This window comes from Canis lupus, chromosome 23 (assembly GCF_048164855.1).
Source record: "Canis lupus baileyi chromosome 23, mCanLup2.hap1, whole genome shotgun sequence".
Classification (NCBI taxonomy): domain Eukaryota; kingdom Metazoa; phylum Chordata; class Mammalia; order Carnivora; family Canidae; genus Canis; species Canis lupus.
In genome coordinates, this window is record NC_132860.1 from 38,656,777 (window position 1) to 38,678,816 (window position 22,040).

At 46.2% G+C, this 22,040-nt stretch overlaps 1 protein-coding gene across 4 annotated transcripts in view; it reads right to left on the bottom strand.

Annotated features, from left to right (window-relative positions):
- ME3 (malic enzyme 3) overlaps positions 1–22,040 on the bottom strand; it is a 186,224-nt gene that overhangs the window by 5,643 nt on the left and 158,541 nt on the right. For all 4 annotated transcript variants that reach the window (XM_072794951.1, XM_072794954.1, XM_072794952.1 and 1 more), the window contains exons 7-11: positions 16,972–17,081; positions 2,989–3,086; positions 2,620–2,733; positions 943–1,048; positions 174–316 (exon numbers count right to left, since the gene is read on the bottom strand). In XM_072794951.1, coding sequence (XP_072651052.1) covers positions 174–316; positions 943–1,048; positions 2,620–2,733; positions 2,989–3,086; positions 16,972–17,081 — 571 coding nt within the window. The remainder of the gene's footprint in view (positions 1–173; positions 317–942; positions 1,049–2,619; positions 2,734–2,988; positions 3,087–16,971; positions 17,082–22,040) is intronic.

Genomic DNA, 22,040 nt, shown 5'->3' on the forward strand with positions numbered 1-22,040 from the left:
CTTCAAAGCTCCACTCCTTATTAGCTCTGTGACCTTGGGCAAGTTATTTCATCTTTCTGAACCTTGGTTTGCTCATCAGTGATGTGGGGATGTTTTTTTCACCCTCATAGGGTTTCTCATAATTATGGTTACTATGTCCTCTCAGCCTGGGGAAGGAAGGACTCCCCGCTGACCTCAGTGACCCGGTAGCACTTCTCAGCCGTGCACTCGGCCTTGCTGGTGGGGTTGCTCAGGGCAAAGATGATAGGGCGCTCGTGGAAGGAGGCCATGTCCCTCAGAATCTGCTCCGTGAAGGCTCCTGCGATGGCAGCAACACCTACAGGGAAAAGGGGGGTAGTAGGGATGCCTACTCTTTATAAACACCCCATTCCTCTCATGGTGGTCGTGGTGGGGAACTTGGTGCAACATGAAAGACTTTTGGAGATAGCATCCACCATATGGGTGGATGGAGGGAGCCAAAGAGAAAAGGGTCTTCTTGCGTGAGCTGGGTAAGACCTCCTGTTAATCCCTAAGGGAACACTGGTCCACTTCAGGTCTCTGCTCAGTTGAGATGTATTCGTGAAGGCATTCCTGGGCATTGTCCTTTAGGGTGCATGGCTCTCCCAGTACAGGAAGAGATGCCAGGGTCCCCTGTTTGGGAGACCAGTGCTCACTTCCTCTCGGTTAGAAAGACCAGCCCTGTGCTTTTCCACTGCATTGTATAAATCTTCCTCACTAAGCCGCAGTTTGGTGCCTTTGTTCTATGGTTTTTTTTTTGTTGTTGTTCTATGGTTTTTATATAGTAGTCACTCAGTGAAAGATTGTGGCACTGAAGTGGACATGGAATCAGGGAGGGAGCTGTGTTTCCATTGATGACTTATGCCTCCTGGCTGAGCCTTAGTTTGCACCTGAAAGTCAAGAGGGTTAGCTGGGCTGGACAGTGGGCCTCCTGCCTCCTCCTACCTATGATGGCCGTGGGCTTCACCAGCCTCACCACCTCCTCCAGGCTCTTCACTTCAGGATGGTCCTGGGCAAACATCTCCTTCTCATGGTTTAGGTGGCTCCTCCCCTGCAGGGAAAGGAAAACATGGTGCTTGGCAGTGAGAACAGCTTGGCTGGACATGGATGCATCTGGAGATTCTGAGAGCATTCCCTGGAAAGCCCCGTGCTTTGGTTTGAGCTATCAGAAGCCTTGTAGCTCATCCTCTTGATCAGATCTCCTGGTAAAACCCAAGGTGGAACCTGAGGATTTTAATGGGTTTGTGTCACAGTCTGGGGATGTATGTGGGGATTTATTTAAGTCAAACCACACATGGAGAATCTATAAAGCCTTCCTTTGTGCTGCTAGGATCATGGCTTCCTGGGCCAGGACAGAAAGGCTCTCATGAAATGCCTGAGTCTGAATTAGACCTTTGGCCCCAAGGCTGCCAGCACTCAGGGCCAGTTGAGGGATGCGGGCCTGAGTCACCCAGGGTCAGGAAGCTAATTTGAATGTATTTTACAAGAGCCACTGACCTCCCTGTGAATAGTAATAAGCTAAGCCCCAGGACAGGCTTGCAATGGCTGGCTGTTCTCAACAAGCCCAGGATTCTTTCCATTTCCTCAAATGGGAGTCAGTGGGTGACAGGCTGGTAGATGGTACAGATGTCTCTGATGACTCCTTTGGGTCAGCTGGCCTCATGAGAGGCAGAGTGAAGACATCAGCTTTGAGAGAGATTAGAGCAGGGGTAAGCTTCATGGGATGAGCAAAATAATGTTGAAAGGTGGCAAGAGGGTAGCCTCTGGCAGCTTTTACCTTTGCCTGACTTATGTTCTAGAATGACCTGCGGTGGGGGGAGGAATCCCTTCTGGAGGTGATCTGGCTCTGTATGAGACAACAGAAGGTCAGTTTCTGCTGAGGCTCTTCTATTCTTGATTGACACCCCTATGTACTTCCTTAATTTCTACCTCTGTCATCTTAAAAAATCTCTCACTGGCATTCCATGTCAGTGGAATTTGGGGCATTAAAGCTTGGAGCTTTCAGTGAAATCCTAAGGAAGGAGGCCATCCAGTTGTGCCCTTCACATATTCCAGCCAAAGCCAGACTGTATCTCATTCATGCTTTCACTCATACTTCAAACATAATTACACACTCATTACATGCCAGGCATTGATATGAAGACTACATAGTCTAGTGGGCAGAAAGACAATTACAAGGGCAACTGCCCTATAGTGTGGCAAGTGCAATGTGTGGAGGGGAATGGCTACATGAGCATAAATGTAGGAAATGAACTGAGACCTAGATGCTCAGGGAAAGCATCTTGGAGGAGGTAACAGAAGACAAGGAGGAAATAGATGGGGTTGAGGGTTGAGAGTGGGTGTATGGCACAAGACAAGGGCATTTCAGACAGAGGAGCAAAATATGCAAGGATGTGGAAGAGAGAGGGCAGGTTACTTTTGGAAAATTATGATTTACTGTTGCTGGAGGTTAGTACAAGGCTTTTGGACAGAGCAGTTAAGGCTTCTGCTTTGGAGGTTAGGACATTACCCTCCTGTTGCTTTGTATTTTGTCTGAGCATTTTGCCCCCTGGAGACCTCTTATAGTCCGGTTCCAATAGCTGTAGTTGTCAGGAAACCTCTAGGTCTCTAGACTGACAGTACCTTGACAATGAGTCCCTTGGAGTCCACCATCCAGATCTTCCTTGTAGCCTCCGCCTTGGGTACACCTTCTTTTTCCAGGGCCATGACAAGGAGGTGTGCGATGCCCATGGCTGCCTGGGAGGTACCATATGGTGGACGTTCAGATACAAGGCAGATAGCTGCTCAGCATTTATCAGATGCTTTACCAAGATCCTCTCTTCTCTGCACCTTTCCCCCTACTCCTTAAGGCCCAGTAAAGTCCTTGAGACACCCAAATGGTGTCCAGGCAGCTGCAGTTGTCATAAGATACCTTGATGGTTCCTCTTCTCTGAACCCCTAAACGCCTCCCTTTCTTCATGCTTCACCCATCATTCTCCTGATGGCACCTACCTCACCTGCACCTTGGAAAACAAACACATGATTGGAGAGCTTGTTCTTAGTGATTCGTAGAGCAGCCAGGATCCCTGCCACAGCGACGGAGGCTGTGCCTGCAACAGAGTACACTGAGGTCAGTCCCTGGCCACTGGCTTCCAATCTCTAAAAGAAGACCCTTGGGAGAGTTCCCCATGCCTAGAATGTGCAGCAGAACAAGCGACGTTCCTTGGCCTTACGGAAGTCAAATCTGTAGGCATGCTGGCTCTGGAGCAAGTGCACACCCTGTTTTGTAGCTAATTGTTCTTTTGAGAAACGGCTCCTGGATTGTTACTGGACCCTGGGAATGAGGATCAGATAGTCAGGTGCTGCTACTACCATCATTCATAAATGAAATGACAAGTATAAATTTAATAGAAGCCAAAAAGAAGTATGAGCCTCACAGAATAATTTGTTTAAGGGATAAATGGATAAAAAAACAAATTAAAAATGAGCCCACAAACTAGCCATGAGACATTAGGTGACCATGTGATCTAAGCTGCCTATCTTACCCACCAAGTCATAAGGTTGGTGTGCCCGGTAGCATACCATCATCAATGGCTTGAGGCCATCTGGAAGTACAAGTAAGTTGCATGAGCAGGTGGCTCAGACTCGTTTGACATCTTCTGCTGCTGCATGATTTCTTCTCTCTCAGTGCACACCTACAGCCTCACTAGGGATTCCTTATGACCAAGGAGAAAGAAGCGTGGGCTTGGTTTACAGATTATTCTTAATGATATACTGGGATCAATGGGAAGTTTAGGGCTGCAGCTTCACAGCCCCAATAAAAGGTAGCCCGAAAAGGTGATAGTGAGGAAAATATTCCCAATGGACGTGACTTAAAGTTGTAAATTTGGTTGTCCATTTTGGACCAAGAGATGGCTAGATCTACATTGATTCATGGGCAGTTGCTAGAGGTTTGGCTGATGGCCAGGGACTTAGAATAAAATAAATAGTAAGATTGGCGATGAAGAGGTGTGGGGAAGGGCTGTGTGGACGGACCTCTTGGGATAGATGTACAGTGTGAACATACTTGGGCCACATATGAACGTTCACCAAAGGGCATAATGAAATAGGTTCCCTCAATCAGGTGGAGAAAATGGCATGTCCTGTGTATGTTAGTCAGCGTTCTTCTCCCGCCATCCAGGGTTTACAAAATGAGTTTATGTACAAAGGAGCCATGGTGGCAAGGATGGAAGCTAAGCATGGACCTCCTCTCATCAAGGCTGACCTACTACTGCTACTGCTAAATGACTAACCTGTCAATGGCAGAGACTAATATGGAGCTCCTGGTATGGCACCATTCCCTGGGAGGACCATTTACCTGGCAGCAGGATGATTACATTGGATTCTTTCCATTATAAACAGGGGAGAGACTTATCTTCACTGGAATAAACAAATATTCTGGATATAGATTTTCTTTCTCTGTATATAATAATCTGCCAATGCCATAATCTGTGGATGTTTGGAATCTGTGGATGGCCTATTCACCATCCCAATATATTCCAGACAATGAGGCTCTAATCAAGGAATTCATTTCACAGTAATAGAAGTGAAGCAATAGGCTTATGTCCATGGAATTCAGTGGTATTACTAAGTACTCTTCCACTTAGGAGCAGCTGGCCTAACAGATTGGCAGAATGGGCTCCTGAAGACTTACTTAAGATTCAGTAGAGGTAACACCCCATGAAGTTGGTGAAGTTCTATCTTACAGGATGCAATATAGGATTTGACTTAGCAGACAATACATTGTGCTCTTTCTCCCGCAGCCAGAATACGTGGGTCTGGAAATCAAGGGGTTGAAGTGGAAGTGGTTCCTTTCACCATTTCACCTAATAACTCACTTGTAGAAACTTTGCTTCCTGTCTCCTCAATTTTGTGCTCTCTGGATTGGAGGTGTTGATTCCCATGACACAGATGTTTCTACAGCGTTCACAACATGGTTCTACCAAATTGATATCTGAGACTGCCCCTTGGCCATCTGGTGCTCTTTTTGCCATGAAACCAGGGGACAAAGAAAGACAGGATTACTTTACTGGCTGTGGTTATTCATCCTGATACTGATGGAAAACTGAGGACAGGAGGGATTAGGTCTAAGCCCAGGGGATCCTCTGGGGGTGTGTCTCAGTACTTGTATGCTCAATAGGAGATATGAATGAATAGTATTACAACAAAGGAGAGGTAGGACCACTGAGGATTCACCTTCAGAAATAAAGGTTTGGCTTATCCCACCAAAAAGTCCCAGACAACTGAGGTCCTGCCTGAGGACAAGAAAGAAAACAGGGTGATGGAAAGGCTAGGAGAAGAGGAAGGAACGCTTTTTCCAGCATTATGCCTGCCTTGTAAGATTGCCGGGTAAAATGTAGGACATGTAAATTTGAATTTTTGATAAACAACAAATAACTTTTCTTTTTTTAGTGTATGTCCCATGCAATATTAATATAAATATTCTAAAAAATTATTCATTCCTTATCTGTAATTCAAATTTAAGTAGGCATGCTGCATTTTCATCTTGCTAAATCAGTAAACTCCACAGCCTTGGCTTTCCACTTCTACAGCAACAGATTGTTCTGTTGAGTTGAATCCAGAAGCACTCTGTCCATCACTTGCGGAACGAGCCTTGTAGCGCACCCGTCAGAGATACCAATACTAGCTGGCTGTCACCTGGTCTTCCTTTTTACTCTATAGGCTCCGGGCTGGGAGCAGGTCCTTAGGGCTTTTCATTTTTTAAATACATAATAAGCAGGACTTTGTACTAAGTCTTTTCTGCTAAAGCAACTGGTGTAGACCATACCTGATAGAGAGTTCACAGTAAAGTAATCACACGGGCAGTGGTAAGCCTCCATGATAGTCAAAGAAAAGAAGTTACATGGGGACAGCTTATGGGTTGTTGACGTTGCACAAATCAAAGTAACTGATGTCATCCAAGGCTGGTGAGGGAGGAGTGAAAAGTAAAAAGTTGCAGCATAAATTGTATTTTAAAATGCCACAAACTTTTTTGGAAAACTCTTTCCCAATATAGAACAAAGGCATAACATGTTCGTGCCCTTTCACCTCATACTTCGACTCCTGGGAATCTATGTATGGAAAAATCCACCACGCATGTCCTAGGATATTTATGATGGTGTTATTTATAATGCAGAATGACTGGAAATAACTTAAACATCTAACAAAGGAGTGACGGTTAAGTAGAAGCTAATGTGGACACTCAGAATGTACTGCAGCCGTTTAAAATAATCATGAAGATGGGGCAGCAGAGAAAATGCTATTAAGTTAGTAGCTAATGTCAGATATTGCTCTAAGTGTTTTATGTGTCTAACTATAAAGACATTTATTTGTTTAATCCTACCTATTATCACCCTCATTTCTCAGCCTGAGAAAATGAAGTACAGAGTCGTTTGATGAGTTGTCCAAGATTAAATAACAGAGTGAGGATTTGAAGGGTATCAGGGAATCCTGGGGAATCAGGCACAAGGCCTTGACATTAGACAATGCTTCACTGGGTTAGCTGGAAGGAAGAGAACCTTAAAAGGTCTACATATCATGATTCTAGTTGTAATGAAACACGCACTGAGAATCTGGAAGGAATAACAGAATATTAAAGGTTTGCAGAGTGGGAATATGAATGAATTTTCTGTTCACTCTTTCCAGTTATCTAAGGGATTTGTATTTTATAGCTCTGGGGATGGGCCTTCTCCCAGAATATAGGCTGGATTTGTGCCTGGCTTAGAGGCCATGTGTTGGGCCAAGACAGGGGGCACATGAAACAGCCAGAGGCTAATAAGTACATGCTCATCGTGGACCTCAGAAGACAGGACCTGATGGGGGGAACACAGAAGGAGGGGTGCAGGCTCTCCAGCCTTCACATAGGAATGGCCTGGAGGGTTGCTAAAGTGCCACAGGGTCCCACGGCCTGGGCTGAGGACTACTGGGGGGCTTTCCTGACATCCTCCTAAGGGTCCCCAAGGAGCTCACAGTGCAGGTGTGGAGGACCGTGTACCATGCTAGGCACTTGTGGAAGAGGACTCAAACATGGTCCCTGCCTCTGGGGAACTCCCTATTTACCAAAGTTTGGGCATGAATAGCTGTTACATAATCAGTAGTCAGAGGTCATTATTTAGAATTCGTTGCCTTCATTTTATGTCTTAAGCATCAATTAGGTATTGGACTCTGAGTTACCAAGGATACCATTGGTAGCAAAATAGGTTCCTTCCTGCTTAGTAAAGAAAGTGTTAACTGCAAGTATAACTTTATAAGGAAAGTATAACCAGTATTAACTGATTACAAGTGTGATGACAACCATGAAGAAGGTGTTTACGATATGCCTCTTGTTAGTTCACGGATAGAAAAGTCTATTGTCAGCATCGACCCCCTTTTGCTTCATGCCTCCCCACGTACTCCATGCAATGGGTGCATTACTGCTCATTCCTGAACACGTTGTGTCTTTCTCCCCTCCTGTACTTTGCCCAGCTGTTTACCATCTATAGGACCTTCTGCAGTTCGTTATTGATTCCTTAAGACCCAGCCCACAGGATCTCCTCTGCCAGACAGCCTCTGTTTTCTCCAGCCAGTCAGCCTTAACCTCTCCTTCTCTGCCCAAATCTACTTTTGATTTAACCCAAATAAAGAGAGGCTGTATCATGGCCAGGCTCAGAACTGTACTGTGTTCAAAAGGAATACCATGCTGACACCCAAGAAAGCATCAAAAAACAATTTAAGTAATTATTTGAAGGTAGTAAGAATTGCACGGTATGACCCTCCTCCAAATTCCTAAACACCCTGGCCTATGATATGTCCACTTATTGCATCAGCTACTCCCCATTTTCATCTTTCTGCAAACAACTTTGTGCAAACTCCACACATCCTAATCTTTGGCTCCCAAGAGCCACTTTCATTTTAGTTCTACTGGGTCAGAGTCTGTATTTCAAAAGATCTTCAGATGATGTATATGCATGCCCGTTTAAGCCTGAGATGTACCGAACTAGATGGCTTCTCTAGGTGAAGTACTGGTTTTCTTCCACTGGATAGAGAGGGGGTTTTCAATTCATCTGATTCTATTTCAGGCCATCTTCTGCCTCCTGAAAAGAGTAGCTGTGCAAGACATGCGCCGCCAGATGGCGCCAAAGATATTCCATCAGAGAATCCCAAAGACACCCCCCCACCTCCACCCCTCCCCATGGCCTGATGGGTCCTTTCCTTCTCAGAGGCCAAGGCTCAACTGTGGTTAGAACCTACAAGCCCAACAATTGGGCTTAGCTGCAGAAATTCAGTGCTGGATGGGGACTGGAGAGAAAGGCTTACAACAGATGAGGGAACTGTCGCCCCGTCGGAAGCAAAGCAGGAACACCAGGGTGCTACTTCCTGCCCTTTGTGGTCTCTGAGGCTCAGCCACCCTCTCCTGACTCAGGACTTGAAGGCAGCAGGAAGGGCATGATGGGCTTTCCTTGGGGGAGAACTGAAGGGTGGGGGTAGTGGAAGTAGAAGGAAGTGACCTTAGGCAGGAGATGTCAATGATTCTGGAAAGGGTGGAGAACACAAAACAATAGAAAATCTGATAGGAAAGAATGTAACACTTCCATGAAAGGGTTCAAGGGCAACTGCCATCTATTGATCACTCTCCTCGCGACCTTGACTCTGTGCTAGGTGTGTGTTTAGCTCTATTTGCTCATTTAATCTTCACAACAACTCTACCAAGCAGGTATTAGGAGACCCCGTTTTCCCCCCTCTCAGAGGTGGAAAGTGAGGTTCAAACAATCAGGAGAGAACTTCTAAATCCTCTTCCAAGTCTAGAAACCCTCCAAGGTCCTCACACTTGCCTTTCCTCCTGTTACCACCGATGGGCCATCCCCGCTCCTTGCTAAAGCCACCTCCAGGTATGTGCCAGATCCCATCTGTTTTGCCCACTCAAGGAATTTGTCTCATAATCCTCTCTCTCTCTCTCTCTCTCTCTCTCTCTCTCCTCTCTCTCTTTTGTATCCTCTATTTCTCTTCTGCTGGATCACCGCCATCAACGTACAAATAGGTCCTCAAGCTCCCACCTTTGGAAGGCTTTGTCTTGACTCTGTATAGTCTCACCCTATTTCTTATTTGTAAAGAGCTGAATATACTTGTCACCTCTTTTTTCCTTTTTCCTCCCTAAAACCCAGTCCAATCAAGCAACTGCCCCCACCTCTTGGCAAGGTCACCCTTTGGGAAACTCTCTCTGCCCTTGGCTCCTGGAGCCCCACACTCCTGCTCTCCTCTCTGGGATCCTCCTCTGAGGCCAGCCTGTGAAGTGGCAAGTTACCTGATTACAGAACAACATTCAAGAGACAAAACAGCAGTTCTGGAGCAGCCCTATCTTATAAAGTCTGGCAAATAAAGTTATCTCATCGTTGACTTTCATTTTGGGTAGCTCTTGGGTAAAGTGTTAGGGATTCAAAAGTGGAGAGGAAGCAAACAGTTTAGCTTTCTGGAGGTAGCCACCTGGAGAAGCCCAGGGCTCCGGGGAGGTTGTTGAACCTGGCTGGTGCTCATGAATGCCATGGGCCATCCAAACTGTGACTGGGTGTTTCCCATTCTCGATGAAAGAAAAACAAGCTTTCCTTTCCAGAGGGAGCTTTCCATAATTACATTTCCTGTAAACTGAGTATTAGAGGTTGTACATTCAGGAAACAGCACAACAGGACAAGCTGAAAAGGTAGTTTCTAATGGTCACGTTTGACAAAGTTAAAGGACCCTTCATGCTGAACAACAGATTACTGGAGGAAAGGGAAGAATTAGCCAGTTTTCAGGTGAGGTACAACTGCTGTCCCACACGGGGACAAGGGCACAGGGTTAGGCTTGGTCAGGGTCCATTCATGGTGGCCTTGGAGGCCTGGGGCCATGTGGGGACTGTGTGTCCTACACTTCAAGGCCAGGCCCGCTCCTACCTTCCCCATCATTCATTGTCCATTAGTGTCTGTACTGGGTGCCTGTTCTGGGCCTTCAGTACACCAGGCCTTGGGTATAGAAGGGTGAATAAAACAGTCGGTTTGTAGGTAGTTAACAGCACATATGTTCAGAAAATTCAAGTTCCCCTTATTGGATACAGCCAAAGCCCTCTAGGCTACTTCAGCCCTATTTCTGTGTCATGGGAGAATTTTCTGGAATCCCTAGACTCTATAGAAGGCAGTTCCTGGCCCATGCAGAAGATGGGTTAGACCAACTCTGACACAATTTGGGAGGAACCAGAGGGAATAATTACCATCTTGTTGGCTTCTTTGAGGTTTTACCTGATGTAACACACTAATGAGAAGTCACAGGAGCCGGGAGCAGATACAAGAGACCCACAAGAAACTCAGGGCTAGAGATAGCCCTGTTAAGTGAAGAACAGTCAGAAAACACAGGACTTCATAGGAAAAAAAGAAAAAAAAAGAAAGGCTGTGGAGAGAAGGTTGAAGAGGCCAGGGAGGCTTCATGATGAGGGAGAGAGATTGGAAGGGCCAGGAATGCTGCTCCATGTGTGTGGTGGTGCAGGGGAGGGGGCTGAAGCCCCTAAGAGCCGGAAATAGCTCTTGGTGTCTTGTAAACAGGAAAAACCAGCTGGACAAAGTCTTCAGAGCTTGGCCATTCCTTCCCATCTGCCCCTTCGGTATCATGACATCTGAGCTCTGGGGAACTCTGAGGCATTCTGCAAAAGGGGTAACTCCTAGGTCTGAGGAAGGGTGGGGTTAGCCAGACCCCTGTGGGACGAGCTTGGTCCTGGGCGTGGTACCCTGGAGGAGGTGAGGCTTGAGCCTTTAAGGACACACAGATGTTAGTCAAGAGAAGAGGAGAACTCTAGGCAGAGGGACCAGCATATTCAAAATCACAATTGGCAGAAAATTCATAGAATGGGGAGGAAGTCAATGGGCTAGAAGAATAGAGTGTATGTGGGAAGTGGGCAGAGGTCCTGCCTCTCTTCTCAGGCTTGCCCACTCCTGTGCTCACACGGACCTCTCTCCTCCCGTCCACCCAGCCTCTCTGTCTTTGGGTATCAGCCCTCCTTCCCTCCCTCTCACACGTATGTGTCAGGAGCCTACTATGCCTCAGAGGTACTCATACTAGGTACCAGAAGTGAGTACTACTGCCTGCCTGTCCCTGCCTGTCCCTATGACAACCTGGTGCCACAAACAGGGATAATGATGGAAACACCTCGCAGTGAATCAGTGTAGGCCAACCCGAGTCGGTGATGGCTTTTTCAAAGCATCCTGGTCGTCTGTCAGCACTGGCTGATTATCATTCCTGGCTGTTGATACTCTCATGTCCATTTTGCGGATAAAGAAAAGAAGACTGTGAGGATTTAAGCCATTTGGCCAAAGCACAAAGCAGAAAAATGGGGATTCAGACCTTGGCTTGTCTCAATCCAAGGCCTGACTGTTAAGTACTCTGACTCACAAGTTAAAACTTGAAAGCCTGAGAGGGTGATGACGGCCTGACATAGCACATGGCACCCTGACAGGCCATCTGGTTCCGGGGATGTGCTGGGACCTGGGAGCAGTGCAGGTCCAGGGCAGGCTGATGGGGCAGGAGGATGCTCTGGAACAGACAAGCCGGCTAGACTTTCGTGTCCTTGGCCACACGGTGTGAGCAGCTAGCAGTGGGGGCCGGAGGCCCAAGGTCACTAAGCCAGCAGCATCCTGGATCTGGCTCCCGGGAAAGGATGCAGCTGGCCTGTCCTCCTGCATGACCACTCTTGTTGCCGTTCCCCTTCCAGGTCTCTTTCTCCTCCCCTAAGGGCAGGGATGCTTCTCTGGTTCCTACTGAAACAACTAGACACCTGAGGCCCTGCCTCTTCCAAATTCCTGAAGAGCCTGCCAGCAGTAGCCAGTGCATGAGCAGCCCTGCTCACTGAGAACCGGCCTGGGGTGGCTGAGGCTCTCGTGAGTCAGCAGGGGTGGGGGCAGAGGAGCCTGCTGGCAGCCTTGGGGGCACCGGGCCCTTCCAGCACTGGGGCTGCAGGGGCCCCACCATGTGGGCAGCCCTGTGGGGTTGCAGAGTCCCAGGTGAGTGCTCCAGCAGCCTGGCCACAAGACAGTTCCAGTTGTGTGCCAGAGCTCCTGCTCAGCTCCAGGCCTGGTCCTGCCCTCACGGAGCACAGTCTGGGGGGACCCTGAAGCCTTTAGTCATATCTTCCTTGTTCCACCAAGGATGCGATGCTGGGCTGGTATTCAGAGCAGGCAGCGTGGCCCCTGTCTCGTTTTCCAGTCCCTACCATGTGTGTGGTTCCAGGCAGATTGTGATGATGAGTCCTCCTGGGGTGGGCTGGGTCTGTCCCCAGCAACCACCTGTGACTTGTTGTTGGTGTCTGTTTACCACTGTCATGCCTCCTTCTCTTTTGCCTGCCTCTCTTCCTCCTCCTTCTTTCTCCAACTCTCTTCAATTCTGCATGTGGATGTTTCTATTTTTGAGCATGGTTATATAGTTTTAGATTTCATTTCTCTTTACTTTGTACTTGGAGGTGAAAGGGGCCAATTCTAGCATGAGCTTAACACCTTCTATGTTGTCCCATGAATCCTAGAATTCCTCACCTGTCTCCTAATTGCCCACTTAGCACTGAGAACACACATCAGAGGCTTCTGGAGCTGGTTCCCCATCAGTAACCAGCTGGTGATGGGGGTGGGGGGGAGGTGTAGCGAGTGGTGGTGAGCCCCTTCCCCTCTCTGGGCCTCCTCTTTGGTCTGTAAACTGGGGGAGTTGACTGAACGGATGGGGAAGATGGGAGCAGCAGGCTGCTGGAGCCCAGTGACACCCCCAGTCATGTGGGATCTGGGATTTAATTCTTAGCAAGCAGACTCGCTGCACTGCCTCCCACATGCAGGGAACAGGCAGCCCGATGTCACAGAGACGGAGAACTCTGAGTTCTGAGTCAGAAATAACCAGGTTCTAGTCCCACCTTGTGCCTGTCTGGCTATATTACCTGGAGCAAAAACTAACCCTTGAACTTCAGCTTCCTTACCAGTGACGACGGACAGCTGTGCAGCCTCCCTGGAGGGGTAGGGGCTATTTCGAAGAAGTTGTGAGATCATGTGGATGAAAAACACCTTTCACATCTGAAGTTCTGTGTACATGCAAAATGGTATTATTTGGCACAGCTTGGGCTCCCTGGGAAGCAGATTCTGAGACATGTGGAGTGTTCAGGATGTTATCAAGAAATGCCCTTGGGATCAGCACCTATGGAAGGGGGGGCGGGAGCAGGATGCAGAGGAGAAGCAGGGCTGTGATGGAGTCCCTAAAGCCCCAGCCAACCCTGAGGGGGAGCTCTGGAGTTAAAATGTCCCCTCCAAGTTGTCCTACACTGGGCCAAGATGGCTGGGCTTTTATATTCCCTCATCACTGGGTGAGGGCATCTGTGGCAGGACAGGGCCTTGGGGGGCAGGGGGTGCTCTGTAGCTGAGCCGCTCTGCCTCATGCAGCTGACAGCCCGCCAGCAGTTGGGACAAGTCTTGTCTTTCTTTCAGATTTTGTTTATTTACTTGACTGAGAGTGTGTGAGAGCACAAGCAAAGGGAGCAGCAGGCAGAGGGAGCGGGAGAAGCAGACTCTCTGCTGAGCAGGGAGCCTGATGCGGGGCTCGATCCCAGGACCCGAGATCATGACCTGAGCTGAATGAAGGCAGATGCTTAACCTACTGAGGCACCCAGGTGCCCTGGGACAAGTCTTTTCTTGAAGGAAGATCCAGGTGGTGTGCCGCCATGCCCACCTCTCTACGATTGTTAGAGGGTCATACGTAACAGGTCAGGCTGTCCTGATCAAAGACTTACAGAGATCCTGACATTCTGGTACTATTTGCTTGATCCTGTTACACATTTTAGATTAAGGACTTTAGTCTTTAATTTCTGAGAAAAGAATGGGAAATTCCTTTGCTATCTGCTGTGGGGGTCCAGAAGACTATTCCATCTGGCTTTGCCTGGGAGCGAAATAGACTCTGCTGGAACTGGCTATAAAGAGGAAACAAAACCACGGAATTTAACAATGAGTTGATTTAATTAAAAATGCTAGAAAAAAAATGCTACGTGTGTGTATAAATGAGGGTACACACGTGTAAAGATGTATATGCATCTGAGTGTGGGGGCATTTCTCTGTAAGGATGTGCATGGTGACCTGGACAACAGAGGGGCTGCAGGGGCAAGTGTCCACAGGAGCCAGGGCCACAGGAATTGGTGGGTGTGCTTATGAGAATGTCAATTTGTGTATGTGACTTCATTCATTCATTTATTCATTAATTCATTCTCCCAATATTTATGAAGCATCTATCGTGTGCCAGGCACTTTACTGGGAACTGGGGAATGAGAATAGATGACACAGTTTCTGCTTCTGGAAGCTTATTGTCTCCTGGGGAGACAGACAACTCAGTGGGGGTACCTGGGTTACAGTGTGGTAAGAGAACTAACAGGGGAGCACTGTGGGAGCTCCCCGTGGGTACCCAAATCAGACTGGGGGAGCAAAGCCTGGTGCGAGGCCCTCCCTGAGACAGGAAATCCTTAGCTGAGTCCAGAAGGCTGAGTAGGAGTTACTGAGGCAAAGGTGATGGGGAGGGAGTGGGGAGCAGAACTTTCACATGCAGAGAACTGACAAGGAGGGAGGTCAGAGGACAGAGAAGTGGGTGGGGGTGGGGGTGGGGCACCAGTAGGCAGATTCCCGAAGCCTTACACTTCTGAGGGAGAGTGTGAACCTGCTCATGAAGAGGGAGCCGAGAGCCATGGTTTGATCTTAGACATGCTCTGTGGCAGCAGCCAGGGGCAGTGGAGGCAGATAGGTGCAGGGCCCGGATGTGTCCCTGTGCCCATGTTTATGAGGATGTACACACATGACTGCGTGTGTGTGTGTGTGTGTGTGCACGTGCGTGCGCGGTGCACATCTGGAGTCTGCACCAGGTGTGATGCCCACATGGACTTGTTTTCCACTTCCACCTTCTGGCCTTGGCAGCCCAGTGGGCCCAGGGGGATGGCTGTCCTGCTGCTGACTCATGAGTGAGGGCCATGACAGGGGCATCGGTCAGGGGCCAGCCAGCAGGTGTTTCCTCGAGGGCCGCAGTCACTCCCCGCCGTCCACGGGGCTAACAGTGAGGTGACCGGCCTGCGGGCAGGGAGTGAATGCTTCCCACCGCCAGCTGGTGCTCCTGGACCGCACTGCCCTGACTGTGTAGAGTGCCCCACATCTCTGGGTGAGGCTGGGCTGGCAGCCAGTGCCTGTCCCAGGCCCCTACATCTGGGGGGACACAATCCCCTGGGCCGGGGGGTTGCCATGTGTCAGCTTTCCCTTACTGGGTCACCTCTCTCTTCTACTCACTCTTCAAGTGCTGAAGTCATATATTTTGATCTTAATTGTCTAATAATATGCTTAACTGTGCAATCCTGCCTCTTGACAATTTATGACCAATTAAAAAAATATTTATCACATTTCTTTACCTCTTAATGGGGGCCACAGGAAAGGAAGGGGCCTTTGGTTTTGAAATAGTGTAAGGTCTAGGAACGGTATAGTGAGTGATTATGAACTCAGAATTTAGAGTCCAAATTTCAACTCTACACTTACTTTTTATGTAAGTTACTTATTCTCTCTGTGCCTGTTTCTTCATTCCTAAGACAGGGATGATAAAATCTCATATGATTAAAAGTGTCAAGTCCTTAGGACAGTGCCGGGTGTACAGTAAATATTCAGCTCTAAACCTTAGCTATTATTACCTGGGTTTGAATCCTCTAGGTTTAACCCTAACTCATCTGATGAAATGTAACCGTTTCAGCTCTCATCTGCAAAAATGAAGGGTTGGCCAATCTTTTACTTCCAAGGACCAACACCTGTCCCCCCCCCGCCCCCAACTTGTTCTTGTTCTGACATGTGTCTTTGGTTTTAAAAGATTTTGCTTGCCAAACTTCATTTGTTAAACAGTAACCTATATATCCTCATGTTTCTCCTGAGCTTTATAAAATACTAGGAATAGCTCCCAATGCTCTTACCGAGAATGCTGAGATCAGGAGAGTTGATATGTGAGGGGACCCCCTGCCTCCAACCTCCAGTTTCATATACTGGCATTTCCACAGTAAGAAGGAGGTGCCTTCACGGGATCCCTGGGTGGCGCAGCGGTTTAGCGCCTGCCTTTGGCCCAGGGCGCGATCCTGGAGACCCGGGATCGAATCCCACGTCAGGCTCCCGGTGCATGGAGCCTGCTTCTCCCTCTGCCTGTGTCTCTGCCTCTCTCTCTCTCTCTCTCTCTCTGTGTGCCTATCATAAATAAATAAAAATTAAAAAAAAAAAAAAAAAGAAGGAGGTGCCTTCAGACACTTCTGGTCCATAGCACAGATTACCCAGTTGACCCCGACCTAGAAGGTGCTTCCCATTGGCTTTTGGAGTGCCCTGGGGCCCTGGTGTCAATGTCTTTCATAGTTATCATTCTGAATAGCACACAATCAAGCCAAGTTAAGAGAAGGGACGGACTGTCCTGATTCTCTGACAAGGCTACACCTAGTGTTTGGAAAATCCAAGAATGAGTCACCGTGGCTGGTGATTGATGCTTTAGTCTGATGAGTCCTATGTGCTAGTACTTTCCATATATTAGCTCTTTAAATTTTCATAATACTCTTCCAAGAGTTCTTCTCATCCCTAATGACTAGATGATACAACTACAGCTCAAGTTCAAGTGATTAGGCCAAGTTCAACCAGCTAGAAAATGATAGCTTTGGTTAGTATTTCCCTCAGATATTAAATCACGTAATTCTTACTTTCCTTGGAAGCAGTAATGATGTCCATTTTATAGGTGAAGAAGCTGAGGCCAAGCAAAGTTAAGGGACTTCTCCCAAGTCAGAGGGCTACGAATCAGCCAAGTGGGAGTTGAATCCAACATGAATGCTCTTTTCCACAGCTCCTGGCAGCAGACTAGCTAGGGGGTGCCCCCATTCTGGCACCCAGCACGGCCTGTGAGAAGGCATTAGTCCTCAGTGGCTTGGTCAGGTGGGGCGAAACTTACCTTGGATGTCATCATTGAACATGCAGTACTTGTTGCGGTATTTGTTGAGCAGACGGAAGGCATTGGCATTGGCAAAGTCTTCAAATTGGATGAGGCAATTTATTCCAAACCTGTGGGAAGGGAAAGGAAAAAACTCATGATTGCCTCCCCACGGCTAGTCCCTGGCAGATCCCAGCCTGCCCCGGGGAGTGGGGAGGCACAGGCTAGGACGTAGTAGGGGTGGTACGGCTCATGCACCAAGGGTTTTGCTACCTGGCTGGCTCCTGGATTCCTGGGCTCTGCCTGGCCCATTATGATTGGGGATTGGGAAGGGAAAGAGTAGGAACAGCGGGCTTGGTGGTCAGCTAAGCCCATATCCCGGTCTCTAATGTAGGCTGGTGGCTACCATGCGCAATGGATGGCAGACCTGGAGGGGTGATGGGAAGACTGAAATGGGGCCATCTGAAATCCCAGCAGGAAGCTCACTACCCACCCAAGTGCATGCAGAGACCCCGACTCCCCATCCACTGGGGCCTAGAGAGCCTCTGCATCCTGCAAATATCTCCCAGGGTGGGTCCTGAGATCTGGAGCTCCTCCAGTAGAGACACTTCTGGATTTAGGCATTGTGTCCTGCTAAGATGCAAGGAAGGTTGGCAAAGGCCACTACACAATGCTGGTGTCATCTACTAACACCTTGATAAGGGTGTTTACCAATTTGCAAGTTACTACCCAAGTATCAGTTCATGAGTTCAAAATACAGAGCCCCAGGCTCATCTGCCAGAGTCTCACTCAGTGAGCTTGAGGCAGGGCTTGGGAATGTACCTTTTCCCCTCCAGCTTCACTGTGGTATAACTGACAAATAAAAATCATACATTTAAGATGTGCAGTGGGATATTGTGATATATGCATACATTGTGAAATGATGACCACCCCAGACTGTTTGGATTCTGACAGTCGAGAGAGCTCTGAGAAATACTGCCTGGCTGGGTGAAGACAATGCCCACTAAGCTGTTTGATGTGCCTTATTCAAAATCCAGGCTACAACTGACCCCTAGATTTCAAGGTCAGGGAAAAGTTTGTATTTCCTACAAAATGACGGTGATCGTAACCCATTTTTCCTGTTGACATTGTGAGAAAGCTGAGAGCTCAGTTTTCTGCTCCTGTGCTGCAGGCAACCTCAGCTCGGCCTTTCTGCACACACCCTTCCCCTTACTCCATTCTTGCTTTTGATCCTCATTTTGATAGTTTTGTTGTATTGTGCCTTTTACTGGAAATAAGCATGACACAAATTATTAAAAATTACCTAATACACAGACATACGTACATGGGTCCATTTGTTTTTACAGTATCGGTGCTCACGTACAAAAAAAGTGTACTGACAAAAAGTGCCCTTACTGATCAGCCAGGAGTGTTGGGGTATGAGATGGGGAGAAGGCGTCTGCCCCTCCCAGCCTGGTGTGAACCAGAGGCCTAGGACCAGTGTGGGACCAGCTGTGGAAAGAAAGACTTATGACCCTGCTAGAAAATGTGGGTGGGGCACACACCTGGCGGGCTTCCTGTGTTATTGGGGCATCTTTCCCATGAGGCTGGTGGCAATGAGGGGTGAGTAGTACTGAATTAGCCCAGAAACATCTTTTTTGACTTCATAATTTTGTGCATGGATTATACTGCACAGTAAAAAATCCAGTGGCAGATAAATATTTGCTCCTGTCATGGTCCTTCCAGAACCTTAATGAGTTGAAGCTGGTGGTGGGAGGACTTGTAGGTAGGTGGGTTCATGTCTCAGGGGCAGAAATGGACAGTCTGTTATTAACGGTGCTGGGCATGGGTCAGCAGACTTGTGCACCTGACCTGGCTCTGAGGGGTCTGACACCTGTCACTTCACTCTTCAGTTCTGCCTCAGTTTTCCATCTGTCAATGGGCCAGTAATATCTGCCTGGCTAACTTCGGTGGGCATTTGTGAGGATGAAAAGCTGGGGTGATTTTTGCACCATGAAGTGCTAAACACATGTGTCATCTTGACCACAATTCTTATTTACAGTCACAGAGCTAGTGCCATTTGGGGTGACGAGGGGGGCTCACTATATGTCTGGACCCACCATCCATCCCCCTTTTCCTTATACAGTGAATAAAACTGAAAAAGAAAACCTCCTATGCGCAAATATAATGCTATTCTTGCTGAGCCAAAATTTACTGTGATTTTTTTTTCCAGGGTGTGAATTTCAAGTATTTGGATTGGGGTTAGGGGGACAGAATGTCTTTGGTTGCTGGTGACATTTTGCTATATATAATCGTCACAAGACTCCCAGTGTTGCTCCACGACTGGCCTGGAGCTAGAATGCTGAAAAGGTCAGACAGCAAAGCAAGTGATGCGCGTTCTTTCTCTCTGTCTTTCTTACACACACACACTTGACCTTTAAGCAACACTCCTCGGAGGTAAAAATAAGGCAAGAATTATAAACAAATATCTTTGTTCAGTGCACTACTCGTTTTTCATATTAAATTCGTTTTTTATGAGTAAATTTTTATGTTATTTTACTTTATTTTTTACTTATTTTATTTTTTCATTCCAGTGTAATCAACATGTAGTGGTATATTAGATTCAGATGTATGATATAGTGATTCAACGATTCTATGCATTACTCAATGCTCGTAAGATAATTGCACTCTTAATCCCCTTCACCTCTTTCACCCATCCCCCACCACCTCCCCTCTGGCAACTATCATTTTGTTCTCTATAATTAAGAGTCCGTTTTTTGGTTTGTCTTTTTTCCCCCCTTTTGTTCATTTGTTTTGTTTCTTAAATTCCACATGAGTGAAATCATGTTATTTGTCTTCCTCTGACTGGCTCATTTCACTTAGCATTATACTCTTTAGCTCCATCCACGTTGTTGCAAATGGCAATATTTCTTTCTTTTTTTATGCCTAAATAATACTGCATTGTGTATATATACCACCTCTTCTTTATCCATTCATCTATTGATGGACACTTGGGCTGCTTCCATAAGTTGGCTATTGTAAATAACACTGCAATAAATATAGAGGTATATATATATATATATATATACTTCTGAATTAGTGTTTTCTCCTAATCTTTGGTTAAATACCCAGAAGAATGATCACTGGATCATAAGGTAGTTCTATTTTTAATTTTTTGAGGATCCTCCATTCTCTCTTCCACAGTGGCTGCATTAATTTGCATTCTCACAACAGGGCACTAAGGCTCCTTCTCCACATCCTCGCCAACACTTGTTTCTTGAATTTTTAATCTTAATGAATCTGACACGTGTAGGTGATACCTCCTTGTGGTTTTGATTTGCATTTCCCTGACGATGAGTGATGTTGAGCATCTTTTCATGCATCTGTTGGCCATCTGGATGTCTTTGGAGAAATGTCAGTTCATGCCTTCTGCCCATTTTTACATACATATATACATACATACATTTATTTATGTGTTAAGTTGTATACATTTTTCATATATTTTGGATACTAACCCTTTATCAGATAAGTTATTTGCAGAGATCTCCCATTCTCCCACAGGTTGTCTTTTAGTTTTGTTAGTTGTTACTTTTGCCATGCAGAAGCTTTGTATTTTGATGTAGTCTCAATACTTTATTTTTGCTTTTGTTTCCCTTGCCTCTGGAGATAGATCTAATAGAAGTTGTTTTGACTGATGTCAAAGAAATTACTACCTGTATTCTCTTGAAGGATTTTTATGATTTCAGGTCCCACATTTAGGTCCTTAAACCATCTTTTAGTTTATTTTTGTGTATGGTGTACAAAAGTGGTCCAGCTTCACTCTTTTGCATCTAGCTGTCCAGTTTTCCCAATACTGTTTGTTGAAGAGACTACCTTTTTCCCATTGGATATTCTTTCCTGTTTTGTTGAAGATTAACTGACCATATAATTTGGGGTTTATTTCTGGTCTTTTGATTCTGTTCTACCGATGTATGTATCTATTTTTTGCCAGTACCATGCTGTTTTGATTACTACAGATTTATAATATAATCTGAAGTTTGGAATTGTAATACCTCCTGTCTTGTTTTGTTTTTTTTTTTTTTTTTTCAAGACTGCTTTGGTTATTTAGGTCTTTTGTGGTTCCACACAAATTTTAGTATTGCTTGTTCTAGGTCTGTAAAAAAAAATGCCATTGGTATTTTGATAGGGATTTCACTAAAACTGTAGATTGCTTTGGATTATATAGACATTTTAACAATATTTGTTCTTCTAATCCATGAGCATGAAATGTCTTTCCATTTCTTTCTGTTGTCTTCAATTTCTCTCATCAATGTGTTATAGTTTGAAGAGTACAGGTCTTTCACCTCTTTGGGTAAGTTTATTCCTAGGTATTTTCTTCTTTTTGGTGCAGTTGTAAATGGGACTGTTTTCTTAATTTCTCTTTCTGCTGCTTCATTAGTAGTGTATAGAAACACTACAGATTTCTGTACATTGTTTCTGTATTCTATGACTTTACTGAATTCATTTATTAGTTCTGGTACTTTCTTGAGGGAGTCTTTAGGGTTTTCTATATATAGTATCCTGTCATCTGCCAATAGTGAAAGTTTTACTTCTTCCTTACCAATTTAGTTGTCTTTTATTTCTTCTTGTCTGATTGCTGTGGCTAGGAATATGTTGAATAAAAGTGGTGAGAGCGGACATCCTTATCTTGTTCCTGACTTTAGGGGAAAAGCTTTCAGTTTTTCCACTGAGTATGATGTTAGCTATGGGTTTTTCATATCTGGCCTTTAACATGTTGAGTTATATTCCCTCTAGGCTTACTTTGTTGAGGATCTTGTCAAATGCTTTTTCTGCTTTCATTGAAATAATCATATGGTTTTTATCCTTTTTCTTATTGATATGATGTATCATATTGATTGATTTGCAAATATTGAATCATCCTCACATCCCAGGAATAAATCTCACTCGACTCTAGTGAATGATTCTTTTAATGTGTGGTTGGATTCAGTTTGTTGAGGATTTTTCTATGAGAAATACTGGCTTGTAGTTCTCCTTTTTTTCTGTGGTGTTTTTATCTGGTTTTGGTATCAGGATAATGCTGGCCTCATAGAATGAATTTGGAAGTTTTTCTT